Below are 24,756 nucleotides of genomic sequence, written 5' to 3' on the forward strand. Positions count from 1 at the left end.
TGAAGATTATTCAATAGCCTCCTAGCCACTGGCATAGCTTGCCTCCCGATCGTTTTCCAACTGTAGGGCAAATTTCAGGTAATCTATGGTGAATCCTCGACCTCATCTCGCCAAGTACTATCTTATCACCACTAAATAACCTAGTAGTTGATGTGATACAGCGTCATTAAATAACCAAGTTAAAAAAAAATAGCATCCTCTCTTTCAAAACCACACAGACTTTCTTCAGGATCCCTCCAAGTAGATGTTGAACAGGGTACGTAATAAGGGGCATACTTGTACACCTATCCCTATTCTATTCTGACCGACTCATTTTATATGAAGATTATTCAATAGCTTCCTAGCCACTGGCATAGCTTGCCTCCCGATCTTTTTTCCAACTGTAGGGCAAATGTCAGGTAATCTATGGCGAATCCTCGACCTCATCTCGCCAAGTACCATCTTATCACCACTAAATAACTTAGTAGTTGTAATAGAGCGTCATTAAATAACCAAGTTAAAAAGAATAGCATCCTCTCTTTCAAACCCACACAGACTTTCTTCAGGATCCCTAGAAGTTTATTCCAGGTATTATGTATGATGAATTAGACAAAGACTCACTGCTAAAGATAATATCATAAATGTAAATTTTTACTGCGTTTTCGATCATAGGTGATCACTTAGAATGATTACTCTTTTTTCCCCACTCTCATTTAAGCTTGTTTTGTTTTAGAACTTCCATATCAATGTTTGTAAGGGAGAGGACGATTCTATAGAAAAAAAAAAAACACACACACACGCGCGCGCGCGCGCGTGTGAAACTGACACGACACATATTTGAGCCTGGCCTCTGAAGAAACACACACAGGACAAAACATTAACTAAGGACCATCCATTCATGCCCAAGGCAGGATTCGAACCCACGAACCTTCAAACCATGCTGCCTAAGTGGAACATGTCTTGGACTGCGTAGCCACCCTACCTGGCCACTTGGAATTATATAAAATAATGAAATTTCTGTTGGTTCCATTCTCATTAAACTTCAATCCCGGTACTGTCTGCTTTATGCAGAATACTTCTTGGATATATTTCCATATTTCCACTAGAAATGTCTGCAGCTTATTTTGAAGGAATACCATTATATAATACTCATGTATTTATATTATATTTTATCAAACATAAATCACAGTAACTAAAAATTACAATTTGATCGCCTAAGAATGTCCACTGCTGTGGAATAATGATTAGGATGTCTCACTGTGAAATGAGCAAGCCCGGGTTCAAATTTTGGGTTGGGACAAGTTATCTGGTTGAGGTTCATCTGGGGTTTTCCCTCAACCCATTAAAAGCAAATGCTGGGCAACTTTTGGCTCTGGACTCATTTTGCTGGCATTATCAATTCATTTCATTCACACTAAATAACCATTGCAGTTGATAAAGCGTCTTAAAAGAAATCAATTAAAGTCACTTAAGATAAAGTTAAAAAGGGAACATATTCCATGCAATGTTTAGTTATGGTAAGTCAGCCATACTCTGTATGGATAAAACATCAAGATAGAGAGTGTAAAACTGCAGAAGTAGTTCAGTCCATTTTGAAAGATTCCAGTCCATGTTCACAAGTAAATTGATCACTGTGCGTCACTATATATTACTTCTGCTCAGATGTTGAAATATGGAAGTAAAATGCCAGATGGCATATCCTAATATATCCAGTTCACATTCAACATAAAAATTGGATAAATACGAGATTGTGGTCACTTCGTTGACACTACTATTTAGCTGCAATTCCCTCTGGGTATTTGAATTGAGATACAAACGTAATATTCTTTCCTATATACTCTGAATTATTTCTTGCTTTTCCCATATACCAAATCATGTGAACATTGAGATTTAAAAATCTTCACTGGACAGAAAATGCGATAATTTCTTATACTCCTTTCACAGTATTCCCTTCTGTCCATTATAAACTTTGTCAGACATGCAAACATAGTGGAAATCCCCTACTATGTGTTTGACAAAATGCCAGATCTACATATGGCATCACAACTGACAATGGGAAGCACTCGAACTCATTACTGTGTACACATCAGTTGTCAATTGACCAATGTTTATGTTTAGCTCGTGGTAGTGCTTCCACATATATAAACTTCTCAAATATATTAAATTTATTTATGTCTTCTTTAGCTAAGCTTTTCTCAGAAACTATTTCCTTCTTACCCTCCAAAGAACATTTTTAACGTGGTAAAGATGGACGGAATTCAATACACAACACGAACAGATCATCAGATCTCAACCATTGTGGCCATAGACTTTCTTCAAGAAGCCGTGTCACAAATTTTAAGCTATTTGCGTCTTACATTACGTGAACTTAAGTACCGGCTGCATGCAGTGTCCTTTAGAGATAATGTTGAACTACACCTTCAGCGATTTCAAACTTCTAATTCTAAAATAATAATGGAAAGTTTTGTTCTCAAAATATAGAATCAGAGTTTTAAAATTAATACTGCTTGTATTGACTTCGGAATTCGTAAATGGATAATTGAGAGTTTAGAATTCATACTGAAAAGCAGTCTATTCTTCCCTCAGAGATCATGGGAAGTTATTTACAAATGCAAGCACAGTTTAAAGCTGGCATCAGAAATAATGCTGTTTCTTAAACACAGAAGCAGCTGGCTGTGATGGCAATTGTTGGCTTGTAAAACCTGGAACAAAAGTACAACACTCAGTGAGTTTTGCATCAGTGCTCTCTGCATGTAGAACAATTTACACAATGTCAACACTGCATGTTTGAAAATACCACCAAGAATGTAGGAAGTGAGCAAAAAGGGGGTGTGGGGGGGGGGGGAAACATGTCGCACCAAGTCTTTTCAGATGATATGACTGCATCATCTGCAGTATCTCTAAAGGTGAACTTGGTAAGACTTCCTTTTTCCTTTTATTCAATAAGTCGGACAATCGGCAAAAGATACCTAGAGAAGAATAAATAAGTGTAAATAGTATTTGTGGATTTAGAAAAGGTGTTTGACAGAGTGGATTGGAACAAACTGATGGACATCCTGAAGAAAATAAGTGTGGACTGGAAAGACAGGAGGTTGTTCAGTAACCTATATATCAAACGAGTCAAAGTTAGGATAGGAGAAGAAATATCTGAAGGAAGTGAAATAGGGAGATGAAACAAGGATGCCCTTTAGCATCTACCCTAGTGTTCCACAAACAGTGAGTCTTCACAAGGTGAAAGGTGTGTCGCGAACTTTTACTTGTTATTTTAAGAAATTAATAAAATCAATTACAATTAATTAGAACTAAAATAAAATTGTTTTCATAAATATATTTTTGCATATATGCTATTCCGTATCTCATGAAAACTACCGGCATGTGAGATGGAAAAAGTGAATTGAGAATCTTCCCTCCCTAGTTAACACTTCGACTTGCAAGCTAGGTAGCTCACTTACTCCCACCATAAGGTTCTTACTATGAATTATGGCGCACGAATGCATTTGGTTTCACAAGATAACGACTGACCTTCCGTAAATGGAATTTTAAAAACACTGGAAAATAATTGTCGATTTTAAGTAAGATAGTACTTGTTTATTCATTATTATAAGGTAGCTGAAATTATTGAAAAGGCCAAAAAAAAATACATACAATAGCTGAAACGTTGTTAATGCATGCCTGTAAAGAAATGGTGAAAATAATCCTGGATCCAAAGGTGCTGATGAAATTTTAAAAATTCCTCTCTCTGCTGACACAATCAGCCACTGAGTTAGTGACATATCCAGTAACATCGAAGACATTATGAAGGAGAAAATAAAATGTAGTCAAAAGTTCTCACTTCAGATCGACGAGTCCACCGATATAAGTGGTCATTAGGGTGTATCAAAAAAATTTTTTTTTTTTTTTGAAAAATGAAGGTGGCTAGTGCGGAAAAGTTGCGACTTGTGGCAGAAAGACTGCAGGAAAAAGAAAATTAAATTTAATAAAATATCTTGTGTCTCTGCATTAATATTGAAGATTCGAATTTATAACACATTCTTATAAAAATTATTATAACGACAGTCTGCATACTTATACAGCTACCCCCCCCCCCCCCCCGTCAACCATATCTTTTAAAAGTTAGCAAAGATAGTACTAGAAGAGAAGTATCTGCCACCAGTATCTTCTTGTGGATTGAAAGAAGAGAGGGATGCTGGCAGTCAGAGGAGCATCTGCCCATCAGTCGTATTTGGTAGGCTATGCTGGCCAGGTTTGTATCGCTGTTGTTCCTGTGAAATCGTGTATCATATCAGTGGTTTAGTAGTACATGCAATAGTTCTTATGCATCGTGTTGTCATGAGTGGAAAAAATAATTCCGTACTCGCTGTACTGCTGAGTCCTTTGTTTGATATACCAGGACCTATAAGAGAGTTGCAACTTGCAACCTATAAAGATGTGATAACACATTTTTTTTTGGATCAGAAAGTTAAAGACAAACGAACTAGGTGAAAAACTACTTTCAGTAATAGACATCGCTCATGTTACTGCCGACAAACTTATCGAGGTTTGAAAAACAGCAAGCCTTTCTACCATCAGCAATCGTAGAGTAGTGGAAAAGATGAAATTGTATCATAGTAAATTTCAGAATATTCTGAAATCGCACTAACGAAGTGGGCTAACCTCAAGGTGCCTAAGTAGGTTTTTATTAATAAAGGTCGAAAATTGTTTGATATATGCACTTGTAAGTGCCCGGACCCGGAAAGTTTCTGTGAATGTGAGTTAAGTAGGAAAGTTCCATTGCTAGGAGTATCCTTTCAAATGGATCAGAAAAATTAACGAAATATTATTATTGATAATATCGACATTGTGACGACGAAGTCAATATTTAAGAGTGAAGAGAGAAAAGCAAAGAGGCCCACTCACCATCGATCTGAGAAAGTGCGACTTGAATTCCAGGAAGAGAAAAATACACATCAGTTACAAGCTCTGAGTCTTCGCCTTCGCACCACTAGGAACAGCAGTGAAGCAGTGAGGATTCTGACTTCGAATCGAAGCCTTCTGCTGCTCAGGCTTGCTTGCCTCTACCAAAATTATCTTCAGCAGCCTTCAGATAGGCACCTCGAGGAAAAATGTGGCTCTAATTGCGACAGCTATGCTACAAGCACGAGAATAATATCTACTAGGAATAAGGGTCTTATAATAGATGGTGACGAGAGAATTGAAGATTGTAGGTAAAATTCAGAAAGAAGAAACAATAATAAATTCGTTCGAACAGTATATTTTGATGGTCGAAAGGACAAGGCACTAACACAGGAGAAAAAGGACAACCGATTATATCGCTGAGAAAAAGAAGAGGGGCATAATTATAACTTTATTAGAAGAACCACATTCAAAGTATATTCGACATGTCTCCCCTTCCTCTGGACATGGACATCAGATTGGAAGAGCCGTGCTTCAATTTTTAAAGGCAAGTAAATTAGTGTATCGCCCCTAGCAGCACTTGGTTCTGATAGAGCCCCTACAAATACAGGAAGAAAGAATGGATCGATGATGTGCATCGGAAAGGAAGTCTGTAGGCCACTCCAACGAACAATTTGTCTTCTCAATGCAAATGAACTTCGAATCCGCTATCTCATGAAACATATTGCTGGTATCACTACAGGTCCAGAAACACGTTCTGGACATATCAGAGAAGAGTTCCTCCATTGTGAGACAAAATTATGGCGAATTTGAAAGTCATTGAAATACTCTAGATCAACAAAATTAACGTGGAATGGAACTCCGATCTCAGTAGGCCAACTGACCAGGAGTATCTTCTGGGGACCTACCAAGCCATTCATTCTGGCCATCGTCCGATAAAGCTTGAAAGAAAGAAACCAGGGCCAGTTGTTCAATCTCGATTACTTACAACTGCTTATAGGATTCTCCGCTTATATGTGAGCTATGGTAATCCTTCACATAATGTAGTGTGCATAGCTGAGAAATGCCATGCTTCGAAACGAAGTCTGAGTATGCAGCGTAAATCAACATTTGACACCGGAGTATACTACTAAGGGTGGGTGGAGGGATGGGGCTGGAAGTGCAACCACCTCCTTGTAGTGAGCCCTGGGTTAGTTTTGAGTGTAAATTTAAAGAAATAGGCGAAGAGTTGCACTAGGAACCAAAATTTTAACAGACGTAGGGCATTAAGCTCGCAAAACTTTAGCGCTGATGCGGAGACACAGGATATTGTCGAATTACAATTTTCTTTTTTTCTACGTTCTTTCTGCCACAAATAGCAACTTTTCCGCACTAGCCACCTTCATTTTTCAAGAAAAGTTTTTTTTTTATACACCCTAGTGGTCATGCACAGCTTCTTTCCTACATTCGTACATTGATGGGAATGTAATTGCAAGTAATTTATTTATTATTATTATTTTTTTTTTTGCTAAGAACTGTGCAAGCGAGCAACCGGTGAAGAAATATTTCGTACAACTAATGAATATGTGGTCCATAATGAATTAACACGGGAGGATTGCATTAGTGTTTGTACAGATGGGGCTGCTTCTATGACAGACCGAGTGAATGGATTTGTGGCTAAAGTATGTGAAGTTAATCCTAACTTATGGAGTGACCATTGTCTCACTGTGAAGCCATTGTTGCTAAGTCATTGCCATCTCCTCTGAAAATTGTGATGGATGAAGTACTAAAAGTCGTGAACTTCATCAAATTGCAGCCCCTAAACACATGGCTTTTTCCGTTTCATGTCAAGAAATGGGATCAGAGCACACTACACTCCTACTACAGATTATTGAAAATGGATCGTTTGAAATGTTCCCAACTGTATGGCCCCTTGCTGACAGTAATAAAAGTGTTGATGGACTTAATTAAAGAACATTTAGTAATCTTGCAGCAGAAGTTAAAGAATTATTTTGGAGAGAGTGCTCAAGATTTCGATTGAGTTCATTCATTCATTGTGGATTCAAAACACCTTCTGAATAATATACTAGTATAAGAGTAACTGGCAGATTTAAAAATCAGACAACACTGAAATTAAAACTTCTCGAAGTGCCTTTGGAAACATTTTTATTGTCAATAAGGAGTGAATACCCGGCTATCTCTGAGATGGCAGTTAATATGTTATTGCCATTTTCAACTAACTACGTAATGTGTGTGAACTGCGATTTCCGACATTAACTGAAATTAAAACATCAAAAAGGGAGAGACTCAAATCCATCGAAGTCCACTGAAGTCTACCCAAGAATACATACTTTAAGTCATAAGCACTAACTAGATAGAATGAAAATTATTGCTTTCCACTCAATTTTAGTAGTTTCTATGTATTCTCTGAGTCAAATCAAGTAGTTCTGAAAAAATTTTGACGAGAAAACTCGCTATCATGTTATGCAAGAAGAGTACATACAAAATGAGCGACAGCTGCCACTACAATTCAGGACTCAAAAACTCCATGCTTTTCATTCCCTCAAGATACGGAACAAAAGTTCATTCTGAGTTGTTTTCTTTGCCCCATATCAACTAGCTATCCAGTCACCCCTCATGGAGAGATGTTAGAATTTGGTGAACTGAATGGTTATATGATTTCTATATATAATGGCTAGGAACACCCGATTTTCGTGAATGGTTTTTTTACAAATTTCTAATTGAGTCAGAGAGTTAAAATTTTTATAGGTATTAACGAGACTTTTCTGTATACATACAGGTCAGTGGATTCCCAGCTTGCATTGTGATTAAGTAGGTAACTCTGTTAATTTTCAAGTGTATGGTTTCATTAATATGCCACCCCACAAGTTCAAACTAGCACACAGGATTTTTATGTATGACACTTATGTGAAAACAGTTGTGCAGATAAGTGTGCAGGCAGTTTTTTTAAATTCTCTCACATTCCAGTTTCAAATAAAGAAACAGTAAGACAACTTGTTCTATGAATGAGAGAAGTGGGATCATCAAACAGTAGAACTTGTGAGTGAAAACGAAGTGTTCTAACTGAAGAAAAACTCGATGAAATTAGAGCAATATTAAAACGTTTGCCAAAGAAACCTCTAGATCATATTTCACAGCAAACAGGTGTTTAAAAAATTCGTGCCCGTAAAGCTACAGAACTTTTAAAATTGAAACCTTACAAAGTGACAATACAGTCCATGAATTATGGCCAAGCCAAGTGAATTTCTGTAAAATTGTTTATTAGTAATTACATAATTACATTGTTCCATATCGTATCATACTTTAAATCCATATATTGAACAACAATGCCATTCTTATTTACTGTACATGGGTGCATTTGCAGGGTTGATGGCATCAAATCGTGTCTGATGGCAAACATTCACAGCTTCCACATGGAGTGACAGGATATGAATTAATATTTGCAGCACCTTCACTTCATAAACTTTTTTCTGACGGCATTTCACCTTGGAAAAATTGTTAAATTCAGAATGTTTGAAATGGCATTCTTTATGGCTTTCCTAAAATATGATCCTCTTTAATTGTGTGGTTTGAGATGGTAATCCTCATGAAATTGCTTTGCATGAATCAGAATCAATTATTATAAAAACTAGCAATCTGTAAAGACAATATTATTGTAAGTAGAACAGTCTTGCTAATTTATTGTAACTGACAGGAACCACAATAATGATCTGGTCACTGATGGTTTTCAGCTATACATGCTGTAAACAAATTGAAGCTTTACACTAACAAGGGAACCTTCTATCATGGTGAATTGAAAAGGCGGTAATGCCGTATATTTTTGGAAAGAGGAAGCAAAAGTAAGTCAGCAGGTGAAATTTTTCCACCTGAGCTCCATAGGGACAAACGTTATGGGACTTCAAATTTAACATGAGAGTCTGTGGGGAGTGACTCAATGTGCATACTTAAAGGTTAAAATAAAGTTGTTTTCGAAGTCACTGCATTGCAAACGAGATATTCAGCTGTTGTGCATCTTAATTGCAAACATTATGGATATCGATCTTCATACTGCCCCTGAGCACGAGTTCTCCTCTTTCAGGGGCGAGCTAAAGTTTTTTCTGCATATATTATATGTTATGTAATAATTATTAGCAAAATAATAAATAAATACAATGAAGAAAATTTGGGCGAAAATACTTGTGAAAGCATATCCATCACATCTGCCTTCCGCATACTCAATGAATCAGAAGCATATGATTTGATGTTATATGGGTCAGCAGGTTTATTTTTAGGGAAAAATTCTGTGAATCGGCTGACAGAAGATACATTGGGGAGGAGATTTGTCCATCCATGGAAATGACTGGTATAATCATGTAGGAATGCATCGTGGCAGCCTCTGATCCTACTGTGGCATAAAATTTCTTCCCTCCTTTGAAAAGCAGGGTTCGTCCAGAGTGAATATCTTTTTTCAAATCGACTTTGAACAGTGTTGAGGATCTAGCGAGAAGTGAAGCCACGATCGATGAAAAACTGCTTGATCTTCGACACGAAGCTGTCTGATTTCTGCTTCAGCTCTGTGTCTCTGATGCGAAGTTTCTACTCACTTTATGCGCCACAGAACGAGAAACGGTACGATTCCACTCCTTGAATCTCCATACCCAAGAGTCAGAAGCTCTGAAGTTAAGATGGTTATCAGGATCAATTTGAGCCTTCACCTGTATGCCCCAAAGCCTGATAGTTCTGTCATGAATGACAGCGTTCATATTTGACATTTCTTTGAAATATTGCAGAACCATGGCATTAATGTCAGCCATTCCAGGTTTCTTCTTCTTCTTGTTCTTCTTCATTTTTGCATCATAATCGTAAAGCATCTTCCATGTGATGAGAAGGAATCGATTTTTTTTACAGAAGTGAAGGATCCTCTCTTTCTGCTGACTGTATCGTTCGTGTAGTCGATTTCTGCTCGTAATCGTCATCGACTACGTTTTAATTCTTTTAGGAGAGGGACGTAAGAAGACGTGCTGATGTGCGATGACGTCTCCGTCTCCGTCTCTTCAGCGTCCTCCACTTTCTGGCCACCTTTTTGCGTCTTGTCATTAGTTCGTCTTCTATGTCACCATAAACTTGCTGCCCATCTTCCACGTCCAAATCTGTTGTTTCATCAATAAGAGCGATGTGTACGTTTCCACAGCCTCCTGTTCGTCCTTTATCTCATTCTTCAACCGATGAAACATCAGGATGAATACGACTGACGTTTTAGCATCACTGGTGCCAAGCTTGTGCACCAGCATCTGAACCACAACTTTCGGATCCATTTCGTATATGGCACAAATGAAACGTAAGAGTAGCTGTAACACTAGAATTAGCTCGAGAAAGACTTACCTTTCCGTAATAAAAGTAGGTGATCGCCTCCTAGCGATAATACGCAGTATTATTTAAAATGCACAATAGCTACAAATTCTCGTTTGCAATGCAGTGACTTAAAAAACAACTTCATTTAACCTTTAAGTGTGCAGATTGTGTCACTTCCCACAGACTCCTCATGTTAAATTTAAAGTCCCATAACTTTTGTCCCTTTGGAGCTCAGGTGGAAAAATTTCACCTGCTGACTTACTTTTGCCTCCTCTTTCCAAAAATATACGGCATTACTGCCTTTTCAATTCACCATGATAGAAGGTTCCCTTGTAAGTACAGTGCTATACTCCAACAATTCAGCTTATACAAATTAAGCTACAATAAGTATATGAATATTATAATTAAAATTAGTCTTAAGAAAAAAGTATTAACTATCTCACTGTATAGACTTCAATATGGCCGTACTAAGCTGTGCATACACAAGGTTTCTGAAGAAACCACATTCTCTTATATACTGTCCAAATTTCACGAGAGGATCTCTGTGAGAGGAGTATGGTCCTTGCAGGATAAGAGGAGAGGGTAAGCTAGTAACTCAACGTGTTTGAAGGAGTAGGTGGATGGGGATGGTGTTATTGGAACAAACAATGGTCAGTCAGTTCCGTGTCAGGGGTAGGTTATAAGAGTGGGGGAAAAACTCACATTCCTTGCTCAGATCTTCTCCAAAAATGTGAACAGCATTTACATACGTACGTGTGTGTATGTGTATGTATGTATGTATATATATATATATATATATATATATATATATATATATATATTAGTCCACACCTGTGGAGTAATGGTTAGCGCATCTAGCTGCAATACCAGGTGGCCCGGGTTCGATTCCCGGCCAGGGCAAGTTCCCTGATTGAGGTTTTTTCTGGGGGTTTCCCTCAACCCAATATGAGCAAATGCTGGGTAACTTTCAGTGTTGGACCTCAGACTCATTTCACCGGCATTATCGCCTTCATCTCATTCAGACACTAAATAATAATATATTTATTATTCTCTGGACAGATACCATTGCAATAGGAGAATGAACATACGAGTACTGACTGGTACATGAATAAAAACTAGAGTAGTGTTGGTGACGATCCACATTAGTAGTTTTGGGTTTGGAAGATATAGGTTAGATTTAGTTTGTTTAGGTTTCTTTAGTTTACTGTTGTGTAGATTTATTTATGTAAGAGTGGGTAGCTTAGTACCAGAGAATAGGTAGAGTAGCATAGGTTGATATCGTAACTTTGGTACTGCTATATTTGTGTCTCAAGACCAGCATGCTGGTCTTTCATACAGGCAGCCTGGGTCCAATGCCTGGCCCAGTCGTGATATTCTTTGTGGTGGACAAAGCAGAATTAGAAGTTTTCTCGGAGCACTCCTATTACCCTCTATTATTCCATCAACTCTTTCCATCTCTCCTCATTTCACCTATCTGCAATAGTTAAAATTGGCTGGCGTGAATTTTTGGATGTAGTATTGGTTTCCAATGCTGATACAAAAAGGGATATGGTCTGTGGGCTCTAGGACTTATCAGATACTCTCCTTAGGATGGGTGTTGGCTGTGTCAGGACCAAGGCAGAATGACCCACCTGTCAGCATCGCATTCACGAATGCCACCCAGGCCACCTGTCGGAGTTGGACAATCATCGCATATATATATGCATGGCAAAAAATGGGTCAAAGCAAGCTTAAGTGTAAGGAGCCGTCCTGGGTTCTGCCCTTGAAAAGTCAAGTAGCTTTGGTAGGTAACTTAGATTAGATAGGGTAGCGTAGGCAGTGCAGAATTTTTTAGTTCTGTATAGATAGAGAGCATAGATTGTTACCTAGGCCAACTTAGCATTGTTGTGCAGCGTAGATATGTATGGTTGCTTTTAAGTTATGTTGAAAATGTCTATGACTAAGCAGAATAATGTAATATGTCGCTGAGCATAGCTTACTACTGCTAATAAGAAACTGCATTCCCAAGGAAAGGTGGGTGAGATCATTGCTAGCAAGTGGGCAGCATCTCTCCAATACTTGAGCTTTTGTGTTGCCTTATTGGAGTCCATACAACTGTACAATTACCAAATTAACGGAAAAGAAAGCACTACAGGATTGCTTTGTGTACTCTCAATGAGGTAGATAATGCACATTGATATGTTCTATAGCATTGCGACAATGCAGAGGAGTAGAGGGGTAAAGGTTGTCAGTCACATGAACAAAACTCAGTAACAAGGTAGGAAGTCAATTTCTGGAAGCTTCTCTCCTGTACCTTTACAGGAGCTGTCAGAGCTGACCTAAGCATATGTTAGATTTAGTAATAAACCATAATACCAAGAGACATCATTGTCAAGACAATGTGTAGAAATGTACTGATTATTACTGAAAGTTAATGCAATCATTTGCATCTAAAGTTTTGGGAGACTATGACTTGATTAATCTCACCATTTGTCAAAGGAGATGAAGAGAATGATGAAGAAGATGACGATGATGACGATGTTCCAGCACTTTGCAAGTGAGATATTGGCTTTCGGATATGAAGACTTTCTATTGCTCTGGTGAATTTAGAATTCGTCTGCTGCTCTCCTGCAACAAATAAAAGACAGTTTTCAATATCCACACTAAAATTACTGATTACTTTTTTTCCGAAGATAATCTGGTATTATCATCGACCCAACTGCCCTCCTCTAGTACCGTAGTCATGCACTGAAGTTGTAGAACACTTTGCAATCTTAGACATGTCTATGGTGTGCAACATTTAAGGCGCATCATTGCATCAAGAATGAAGAAATACTGGAATGACAGGGAAACTGGGAGTACCCCAACACCATCTTCATCCATCACACATAACATTTGAACTTAATGTGAATTGAATCAGTCTCCAATGTGGAAAATCCACGCTCTTCTCATTCAAATAAAGGGGAATTAATGCAATTGGTTTTCACTGGCGAAATCTTCTCTTATCTGTTAGCAACATCAGCTAACAAGAATAATAAAGCAATTGGTACTCAATCTGAGCCTAGAACTACTTGGTTTTATTTGATGTTTATTTTCAGGCATATAAGCTGAATAAGTCTATCAAAATAGAGTTATATTAGCTGCTATTAATGTAAAGTGTTATAGTGTAACAAAGACATACCCAGAAAACCACAGGTATTTCAAGCAGTCGGAATGGCTATGCAAGTGACCATAGAGAGATGTAATCTACATGTGACTTTGTATCATGTATGTGCTTCCTGCAGCTCGTGAAGCACAGTTCAGTAGTTTCTATTCAGCAAGCCTTCACGCGACAATCTGGAAGCAATCACTCATTCAAACACAGCATTCAGAAGGGACGTAAGTTCCAGATGATGGGGTGCTCCATAAAGGAAAGAGTCGGGAATGTCTCCATGTGTCAGATGAGAGATTTGAGAGTACCAGAACATCTGTGCAATGTGCTACTCGTGAACTGGGAATACGGCAGATGAGAGATTGGAAGATGCTATGAAAGCAACTGCAAATGCAGTCATACCGTCTGCAACCATGTGACATGCACCAACTTCAGCACTGAAATGTGACAAGCAATGATGGATTACTTCCTTAGTCATTTTGTTCAGTTGCAAAGTGAACAGATACGATCAGGTATGCATACCACAGTTAGCTTCCAACATACCTGAATTGAGATAAGGGATTGTTGCAGCTGTTGAGTACATCACACCAAATATGCCCAGAAGAATGTGACAAGAAGATGCTCACATTCAGCACTTTTAATGTATTCTGTAGATACTCACAGACTTACTCTTTCGTCTCATGTATAGTGTTCTCTTCCATACTGCAGTTATGAGAAATTGAGCAACTCTCAAACCCCAACAATCTTCTGATTAAGTCCTGTGTACTGGTGACTGTTATATTAAAAAAAGAATTTTCTTGTGAATATATATATATATATATATATATATATATATATATATATCTGTCTCTCACTAATATCTTAAAAGATATCTTCAATAGGTGGATATTTAATAATGTTCTGTTTCTTTCATGAGGTTAAGCAGGAAAGTTCATCACTACATATCAACACTACCACATGTAATGCAGCTTTCTGAAATATGACAGATGTAACATACCTATATGATTTGTTAAACTGCAGAAAGAAGGTGATGCCACTGATTACAACCTAAATTTATTTTCCTTATTTAAATATCCTAAAGGAGAAACTGCTGATGTTTTTCATAAGATTAACTTTTTATCCTAAATTAGTATTGCATGTATTTTCTAAGAAATGCCTATTTTTTTTAGGAGGAACCTTGCTAATATTTCAAATAATTTTATTATCCCACTTCCCCCCAGTTGTTAGTAAATAATTTCGATAGTGATGGCGCCTTATGAATCCAGTCAAAATAATTAGGTAATCCGAATTCAATTTTCAAGACTCCATCATTTTGCCCACGAGGACTAAACACAAATTTTCCTCAACAGGCATTTACTTTTTCAAAACTTTCATAATTTTATCGCGATTCCTTCTTTGAATTCTTATACATTTGACCCTCACATAAAGTAACATTTTTTCATATGATACAACTTATTAACTTAGTTGAGTACCAATAGTGACATTTTGAAATGAACTATTAATTGCTGAAAACTGGTAAATATAGATTTTATTTTTAAACAAATGTACTGTATCATAATTAATCTACTTAAATAATTCCAGTATAGGCTAATTAAAATGTCTTCTGAAATGATGCAGCATTTGTGGCAATATAAATTTGTACTTCTGCACTAATATTCACAATTAATAATAAAGCTTTTAATTCTATTGCAAGTTTACTACGCCATATGAGCAGATAGAAGAACTGAAATTAATCTACAGGATGGTCCATTTTGGAAGATATAAAATAAAAACACACTAACATAAGAATGATTATTATTTATTTTTCAGTAAATACATTCCAGAAGGATGGAAGTTTTGACCACGTTAGACTTCAACGTGCTCACGATTTTGTACACAATAGAATTATCATGAGACTATAATCCCTAACATGTGTGAGCTTATATCTCAGATAATTTTTCGAAAGCTGAGAGAATTTTTGTTTGAGATCACTGATAATCTTGAATTGCTGTGCACAGACACCTTCTTTACAAAATATCAAACAAAGAAATCGGGTAGTGTCAGGTCTGAAGAATTTGGAGACCAAGTAATTGAAGGGTGGAAATGTCAAACAAAATTTTATATGACAGACATAAAACATTTCTGGATTGAAAGTTTTATAAGTATATTTTTGTCTGGAAAAAACTATTATCTGCTACACTGTGTCATACAATTAATGCAAAAGACAAAATAATTATTAATTACTTCATCGAAATTAAATAATGAAATATAATAGCAAAAACGTTCTAAGTGTCATTTATATTTTCTGCGAGTTCTAAGTGCTTATGAGTTACCATCTGTTACAAATGTCTTTGGAAAGATTTTAATGTAAAACCAAATAATCATACACAAATAAAAACTTAAAATAATTTCAATTTTACAAAAAGGAGTTGGAACACTTATTGTTTGAATAAAGATTGTCCACATAGAATTGACGGTAATCTGCAGGAAAAAAAGGCACCATCGCAAGGAAGCCTCTTTTCTATTAGCTAAGAGAAGAGGTCTATTTATTGGAAGTATTTCAGCATGTCTTAAATCTAATTGGGTCACATTGGTTTTCGTAACTTTACATGCTTTCGAGTCCTAAAATTCAGAAATGTATTCTTATAGAAAAGTTTCATGGGTGACTAAGAAATAACCTTTATCACGGAACATGTAGAAATTGGTAATTTTGTGGTGTTAAGCATATGATAAACCATTTTGAAACAATAGAAGTAATCTTCTTTCATAGGAATGGCATAGAAGTGGTTAATGAGCTTTGTCTCCTTTACTATTTGCTGTAGATGTGAGAGGACAAATTTTTTTATACTTTTCACCACTTCTATTATCATATGATAGTAAAGAATGGCCACTTACTAAGAATTTTTGTGTAACTTCTTTCAACCCCACTGCATAGGCGAGAAAAACAGGAAAAAACACGGTTTTGTTTCAATTCGGACCGATAGAGTTATCTGAACAGATAATCAGCATTTTGCTGATGACAGATATAAGGATACGAGGTCATTTTCGAACTTCCCCGGAGGGCGATAGTCTCATCCCATTACACATGTAGGCAGTATTATTGTTACTGAGATGCAGCCCGAAGTTGTAGCAACTGAGTTGTCTACTATACAACATGTTGGAATGCATTCGGTTTGATACAGGTGGCAATTGTATATTCATCGATATCACAGAAAAATCACTAGTCGGCAGTTTGAAATCTGCCATATCTGTAGCAATAATGTTCATTGTGCATTGACAGATTTCTTTTCTTTTTGTGATGAAGAACTAGGTCCACTCATGTTACTTCACTAGGCCCATCAATGCTGATATTTTTGGAACGAGTCCATCACACTTGTGGCAAGTGTCCACTCTAGGCCTATGTAAAGTTAGACAAAGTAAATCCTTTTGAAAAACAGACTTATAATATTTGCATGAAACTTCAGTTGATGGATGCAACTATTTGAACATATTGAATAACTTCCTATAATTCAGATCAAGACTGGGGTACTGTTTACATAAACATCCACGGTCATGGTGGCTTACATCTCTGGAAATAATGTTAGTACAGTCTATCACTAGTTAATGTTCATTAACAGAAATTTCCATATGTTGGACATTTCTGTGTCGACGACCCTTGTACACTGATGGTCCTTTCATTTTTGTAATGTTATAGAATCTGCAAAAATCTATGTTTAAGGCCAAAAATGTCTTAGAAAGTTGCTTTGCATACCTGCTTTACTTGGCTTGAATTACCCGAAACATTGTAGCAGATAATGCATTGTCAATGGCTCTGGACAGTATTATCATATGTACCATGATGCCGAAGATTTACTTTTGTAACCTGAATTATTCCCAAAATGTATATTTCTTGTTGATCATCACTTGGCAGATCATGATAATGGTTGGAAAGTTTCATTTTCCATTCCAGTAATATAGTTCAACACTCAAACTTACATTTGCAAGTAGCCTAACAAACAAAAAATATTACCCCCTGCTTAACATATTATGCAAAGACAGTATTATTGGAAAACATTAATAATGATTGAGATGTACGGATTGTATTTTTTTACAAACAAAGTTTCAATTGAATATCGTACTAAGTATTTGTGGGTGAGCTACTGCAGAAACTTTAATTTTGCTGCCCTTTCTCTGGTAAGATTCTCAACATAATATCACAGTCTAGTATATACAGTTGCGAAGCTCAATACGTAGTAAATATGCAAACATTAGATAGTTGCTCACCACTAGGATCGCTAATATCGTCTCATTACAGGCAATGCAAAATAGTACCGTCACAGTCTATTGTTTCTAGCACCCTCAAAACTCAAGCTTCGAGACTGTATATAGTAGACTGTGATAATATCTTCTCCTTTTGCTCATCTCTGACATTAATTTCCTTTCTTCCTCATTCCCACAGCTTCACTTTCCATATTGTGCACAAATCTGATTGACGCTTTATGCACAAAATACACCCTACATGCTTGCAGATGAGATGTGCAGCAATATAAAAATAATATACCATGCGTGCAAAACAAGGCACTCGAAAAATGTTGCAGGCAGAGGGAGTGGCACATAGAACTAGCAATGTTTATTATTAATAAGAAGCACTTCAGCAACCCACTAGCACAAACGTAAACTATGGGCAATAGCACATAGAACATGACACTATCAAAAAAACAAATTTCCCAAAAAATGGCACTTAGAACGTTGACATTTTCACCCTTCAATTGGCCCGCCACAATCGCACCAGATGATCACAAACGTTATTCAGAAAATCACGAACTTTTTTCCTCAATGTGATGGTGTGCCATCCTGCTGAAACACCATTCATGTGGTTTTCAGTGGTATGAAGTGTAAACGTAATCCATTTTTGCAGACTGCATAGTACCTAAACACATTTCATGTGGTACGGGTGAAATTTTCGATAAAGTTGGTAAGTTGTGTATGACACAGCCATCTTTGCAAACAGTTGTCTTAAGTTAGAGTGTAGGCTTTCACGGCCGGCGTCAATAGGAGAAAAGTTTTCCGGGCTATGAGGCCGTGGTCCGTTGGTTGTGTGACCAAACGTTTCGTTCACTGCTGCGGTGAACATCTTCAGTGGTGTATATTGCTGGTGCGGCTGGTTCTACGGCACATGCCGATTACAGTCTGCGCTGGCTGCATCGTTGTATATATAGTGTGTGGGGGGCGGGGCTTGCTGTTGTCGCCTCGGTCCGCACTCGAATGTGCTTCGCGGGCGGGTTTGTTGTTGCCTACGCGATCCGCGTCCGAGGTCGTGTTGTTTAATTGTGCTACGCAGGCGGGTTTGATGTTGGTTTTTCTTAATGCCGGATACCATGCCTTATTAACCTTGAGCCCTTCCTCTTTGTGATTGCAATTGTTCTGATGTTTATATATTTCAATCGCCTCTCGTTGTAGTCTCGCGTAGAAATGTGGTGTGTCGCTGAGTGTATCGGTGTCTTCGAACATAATTTTATGTTCCCCTTCCAGATAAGCATGTTTAGCTACAGCCACAGAAGGAACTGCAGCCTTGGCCATGTAGATAAGTCGGCCGTAGCTGAACATGCTTATCTGGAAGGGGAACATAAAATTATGTTCGAAGACACCGATACACTCAGCGACACACCACATTTCTACGCGAGACTACGAGAGGCGATTGAAATATACAAACATAAGAACAATTTCAATCGCAAAGAGGAAGGCCTCAAGGTTAATAAGGCCTGGTATCCGGCATTAAGAAAAACCAACATCAAACCCGCCCGTGTAGCACAATTAAACAACACAACCCCGGACGCGCATCGCGTAGGGAACAGCAAACCAGCCTACGAAGCACATTCGAGAGCGGACCGAGGTGACAACAGCAAGCCGCCCCCCCCCCCCCCCACACATTATATATACAACAATGCAGCCAGCGCGGACTGTAATCGGCACGCGCAGTAGAACCAGCCGCACCAGCAATATACACCACTGAAGATGTTCACCGCAGTAGTGAATGAAATGTTTGGTCACACAAACAACGGACCATGGGCTCATAGCCCGCAAAACTTTTCTCCAGTTGTCTTAAGACTCTTCTTGGGTCTTGCTGTCATAGCAGCACTCATAACAGCTTCAGTTTTGATGACATGCCTACATCCACCAATGTGTGGCATGTTAACAAACCCACTTTCTTTAAACGTGTGATACCGTAACACTTATCAACATGTAATTCAGAGCTCTCCGAACACCATACTCAAAGCGAAAACGAAGCTGAACTGATGTTACACTTTCAATTTCCATAAAATACAGCACGAATTTAGCCCAATGACTTATGGTAAACGGCATTTTGTTTAGTCAGTCATTCCAAAGAGATAATCCTATTTCTTTTCTTCATAAAAAAAAATGACACAAACTCCGGTATTTTAACATCATGTTGAAACTGAAATATCTTTAGTATCACTCCTGTTATAATTTTTATAGAGATGTTATGTCTTCTAAAACATCAGGCTATTGTGAAAATTTTCAGACTGAATTCTACTGGATAACAGTTTCCAATTACAAATTACTCTAATGTGTTTTTTGGAGTATCTTCAGTACAGTGAAAAATCACCCCAATGTGTGTATTTAAATAGCAGCTCGATATACTTACCATGATGTGGATTAATGCTGGCTGCAACAGTATCAACATCGACACCGGGTGCCTGCATCCAAGACCCACAAGATGATTCTGTTCCCTAAAGAAATGAAGGAAGCACTGTATTGCAACAGTAAATACTCTGCCAATCTGTCTCATTCAGTATGTTGCCATTAATTCTTACCTCTAGGTCATGATGATGCACATTAAGTGAATGTTCTCCATTGCCTGAAACAAAAGAATGACCTTCCAAGTGAAAACAGAAATTATTTTACTGCAGCCTATCCTCACACGCACATTTCTATAATTAATGTCTTATTTAAAAACGGAAGAGCACAGACACTAACAGGGATGGCAAACCTACATAAATCTAGAAAGTAGCAGTTGCAGCATTCAAATAAGAAATGAGATATATTGTTGCTGAAAGTAATTGACATGAAATTCTGAATTCAGCTAAATATACTGCCTATAAATAAACAAACAACTGTGGACAAAAATTACCTAACATCATGCAGAACTTTAACCAGAAATGGAAAAGATCAGAGATTTTCAGATCGAAATGTTGTAATGCATTTAGTTTAAAACCACAAGCCTGATACAAACAGAAAATAAACTATTTATTTTCAATTTTACTTAATGCCACTTCCGAAATGATGAGATTATTTAGTCACATCATATAAATTGCTCAGATCTAATTTAACCCATCCCCAAGCTATTGAACTACTCTAATGAAACAGCATCACAGTGGCTGTGAAACATATAGAACTCAGTCCAGGAAGAGAGGATAACAAAATCATAGCTCATATTAATCAACTTTGTCCAAAATGGCTGATTATATATATATATAATCTCATCATGTCAAGGGTATGCTTAGAACAAGGTTTCCTCGAGCAATCTTGAACTACAGACCAACAGGGAAAAGATCACTGGGTCGCCCTGTGAAGAAATGGCGGGAAAACTTTTGTAGACCAGAACAGTCCTCCTAGGACCATCACCTGTTAAGAAGAAGAAGAAAAGAAAAAGAAAAGAAGAAGAAGAAAAGGAGAAGAGAAGAAGAAGAAGATTTATTGCGCACCACATTTTGGGCTTTGTATGGAACAAATACTATCATCATACAAAAAGTGAATTTCTAGTAATATGAGATTCTGGAAAGATCTCTTGCACCTAAAATCAAACCAGACTGAATGGCTAAAATTCTCATAATGTCTGCACAGTTTGTAAGCTTTGCTTGTCAAGACCACAGTGGCAATGTGGCCATAGTCAACAAATTGTGTATCACTGTGGCCACTGAAAAAGGTGCAACTAGTTCATTGTATTCAATAAGCGACATTATGTGGCTATGGTATAATAATGAATTTTTTTTTTCCTTATGGAAATTTAAGTTTAGAAGAAAACTTGTGTTTAAAATTTCACAGTTCAAAATATATTGAGAAATTCGAAATACACATAATATGATGGTAAATAATCATTTGAATCCTATGGCTATTTGCCTCTCTTGTTCTCTGAATATTCAACCAGTAACTTTCACTGAAGTAATTCAAAATCTCAAGTGTGTAAACATAATGGTGAATTGTAGATTAACTTGAAAAGATAAAATAGACTGTGGAGTGAAGCCAAAAATGTGTATTTCAGTAGAAGTAAACAGTTTTCTTGTATGAGTGTCCCCCCCCCCCCCCACTGTCCTATTTCTGAGATAATTTTAACTGTTAGTAAGTTTTAGTTAATGAAAAGGTCAAATGGGATAACACTTAAAATAATTACCATATGCATTCTGACATTTGGCTATTTCATTCATTTTCATAATATTCAGTTAAAGAAGAAAGAAATAGAAAGAAAGACAGAGATAGAAATAAAGCAGAGATGAACAGTAAAGAAAGGTCAGAACCTGCGACAGCTGAGGATATAGCAATGGTATTAGATATGATTAAAAAATGTGGGGATGTGATCAAAAAGTGCTAGTAAAGGGAAATTGTAATTGTAAATGATAGAGAAGTATAGGGGAGAGAGAAAGTGTATAAGCTGATGTGTAGAGAGAAATATAAATATTTATAAGAAGTGAGAGTAGTGTGAAAGGATTAGGTGTAAGTGGAATAGTGAGAAAGTGAAAGTGAGCGCAAATAGGAATGAGTGAAAATAGTGAAAAAGGGTTAAGAGAAATGAACAAGTGACAGCATAAAATTAGTACTAACATTTGAACGTTGGAACAGTAAATGAATATAAGAGAAATATAGGAGAAGCGGTCAAAGAACAAATAAGGCAAATAATTCAATATGATAATTTGTAGAGAAGAAGTGAAATTGAAATCTTACTGAATAGTAGTTAGAGGAAAAAGGGGGGTTTGAAAGGCATATATAATTTTAGATATATTACGATTAATGATCAAATAGAGAATAGGAAACGAAATGTAGGAGAAATACTGAAAGGGAGATTGAACAAGTAATAAAAAAAGGTACATAGTTTAATTGGGAGAATTTGTGTAGAAGTGTACTGCAAATAATGTGTTACTGTAAGTGTTAATGGTGGCACTGGATACAGAAATGTGAGGTACACCATTATATGTAAAGAAGTGCTGTGACCAAATATATCATATCATAATATTCAGTAATGACAATTATACACAATAAGCAAAATAAGTTATATGAATTGTAACTTGCAAAATGGGGAAATAATACCTTGCTGGGGAGAGTTCCAGATTGTAAGCGACGGTTGGGCAATATTCGAATTCATTTGACCAACACCTCTTGCTGTTTCTGCAAGACTCCGGCGAAGAAGCACAACACTAGCATGACGACGAACACGAGAAGGAGCTGTTGGTCCCCCACCAGTGCCTCCAGATGGACTGGGACACAAGGCTAGATCATCCCGAGAGCCTCGACGTAGTTGTACACCTGCTACCAAACCTGATTAACATCAACGTCATTAACAGTGTTAAACTAAAAAAGTTTCCATTTTCTTTTTTCTTCCCCTCCCAATATGCACTTAGATTAAATACATAGATGTGATGGCTGCAAGAAAGTACTTTCTCATCAGAGTAGTATAATGAAATATCTACCTTAACATTATTTCAGTTCATAAATTACGACTTGGATTTCTTGGGAATTCAACCAAGATATCTGATGTACTACTCATTTGACTAAACTAAGACTGCACTTGCCCACCACTGTGGAGTAGCAGTTAGCATGTCTGGCCATAAAACGAGTGGACCTAGGTTCAAATCCTTGTTGGGACAAATTGCTTAGTTGGAGTTTTTCCGAGATTTTCCCCCTCAGCCAATTGAAGCAGAATTGCTGTGTAACTTTTGGCATTGGTCCTCAGACTCATTTCACCTTCACTATTCAATTTCATTTATCTTCTTTCAATAGTTTCAGGTCCATCTGAGGATGCAGCAGATGTAGTACTGTGATTTGCATACAGATGGCATCTATGTGATGAAGCTGCAGAACTCCCTGAGGGATGAAAAGGTCTTTGTAAGCAGACTTTGACTTGGGTGATGTGCAGATGAATTGATAAATTGCACGAATTAATGAATCACGATACCTAGAGTAATGTGATCTTCGGGTCAATACAGGATACAGCAGGAAGTAGTAATGTGATTTGCATGAAGATGACATCGATCTAAGGCTGCAGAACTTTCACGGGGACAGAGGAGCTTACATCATGGAATCAGTCATACCTGTGTATTGTGTAGCTTAATTGATAATCACGATATAGGAATGCTCTCCTGTGAAGGTAAGGTCAGAACAATAAGCCAGGCTGCATTGCAAGCCTTCGGGCCCACCTCAGTAAGAGAAGAAAAAAAATAACACTGTACTTAGCTCAAGAATATGACATTTCTACATGTATTGAAAAATATAAATTTAATTTCTCTGTATAAGAGAAAAATTACTGATGTATACTAGGAAATAAAATCTTCATTTCAAGTTTCTCACAAATTACATCTGTCATGTATACACAAACATATTTCCTGGTCACAAGGCCCAATGAAAACGAAGTTTCTGTATATATTAAATGTAGCTGTATGATTACCAGGAGAAAAATATATTCCAAATTACAGAAAGACATAAATAACGTGTTTGTAAAACTTGTATGGAACATATTTAAACAATACAAGGTGCAGCTGGGGCTAGTGTGAAAAAATTGGGTTATTTTCAAGATCTTACAAATTAACTCACATCCTCTTCAATGTATTCTCCTCCCTTATCTATAAACCGTTGTATACGAATTTTCAATTGTTCAAAGCAGTGCTACAGTTCATCAGCTAATACCTACTTCAGCAGGTCCGCCATTTTTTATTTCACCTCATTAACAGACTGAGAATGGGTTCTTTTCGAAGCACTTTTCACTTTGTGGAGCAGGTAAAAATAGTAGGGGCCAATCTGATGAATAGGAGGTGGGATGTTCAACCAGTGGACTGCATTGCTTCATGGTGAGGGAGTTATCTTGATGCAGAATCCATGATTTCTTCATTCCTCACTCATTCTCAGAGCTTGGTCGGAACCTCCAAGTAATACTTTCGATTAACAGTTCACCCTCAGGGATATACATTAAACTATGATTATGCCTCTATTGTTGAAAAAGAAAATCATCATTTCCCTTAACTTACGATTTCCTCACTCTTGTTTTTATTCATTCTCAGTAAAGAGTGGATATCTTTCAGTATATAGACTGCTTCATTCCCAGATTGTATTGAAAAATTCGATTTGTCACATGTGATGTCATTTTCAGGCACATCAGGGTGTTCTGTAATTCAATCCATGATGTCAGAGGAAATGTTTTTCTGCCTCTTTATTTTTTTTTCTGAGGGTTTTTTCAG

General features: G+C 37.2%; 1 protein-coding gene across 2 annotated transcripts in view; it reads right to left on the minus strand.

Annotated features, from left to right (window-relative positions):
- Positions 1–796: 796 nt before the first annotated feature.
- Positions 797–24,756, minus strand: part of LOC138707647 (uncharacterized) — a 43,323-nt gene continuing 19,363 nt past the window's right edge. Inside the window, exons 8-12 of one of the 2 annotated variants that reach the window (XM_069837341.1) lie at positions 22,616–22,843; positions 20,128–20,171; positions 19,959–20,043; positions 12,670–12,810; positions 797–2,681 (exon numbers count right to left, since the gene is read on the minus strand). In XM_069837341.1, coding sequence (XP_069693442.1) covers positions 2,614–2,681; positions 12,670–12,810; positions 19,959–20,043; positions 20,128–20,171; positions 22,616–22,843 — 566 coding nt within the window. In that variant the 3' untranslated portion in view covers positions 797–2,613. The remainder of the gene's footprint in view (positions 2,682–12,669; positions 12,811–19,958; positions 20,044–20,127; positions 20,172–22,615; positions 22,844–24,756) is intronic. The other variant, XM_069837342.1, reaches the window with a different exon arrangement.

This window comes from Periplaneta americana, chromosome 10 (assembly GCF_040183065.1).
Source record: "Periplaneta americana isolate PAMFEO1 chromosome 10, P.americana_PAMFEO1_priV1, whole genome shotgun sequence".
In the NCBI taxonomy this organism is placed as follows: domain Eukaryota; kingdom Metazoa; phylum Arthropoda; class Insecta; order Blattodea; family Blattidae; genus Periplaneta; species Periplaneta americana.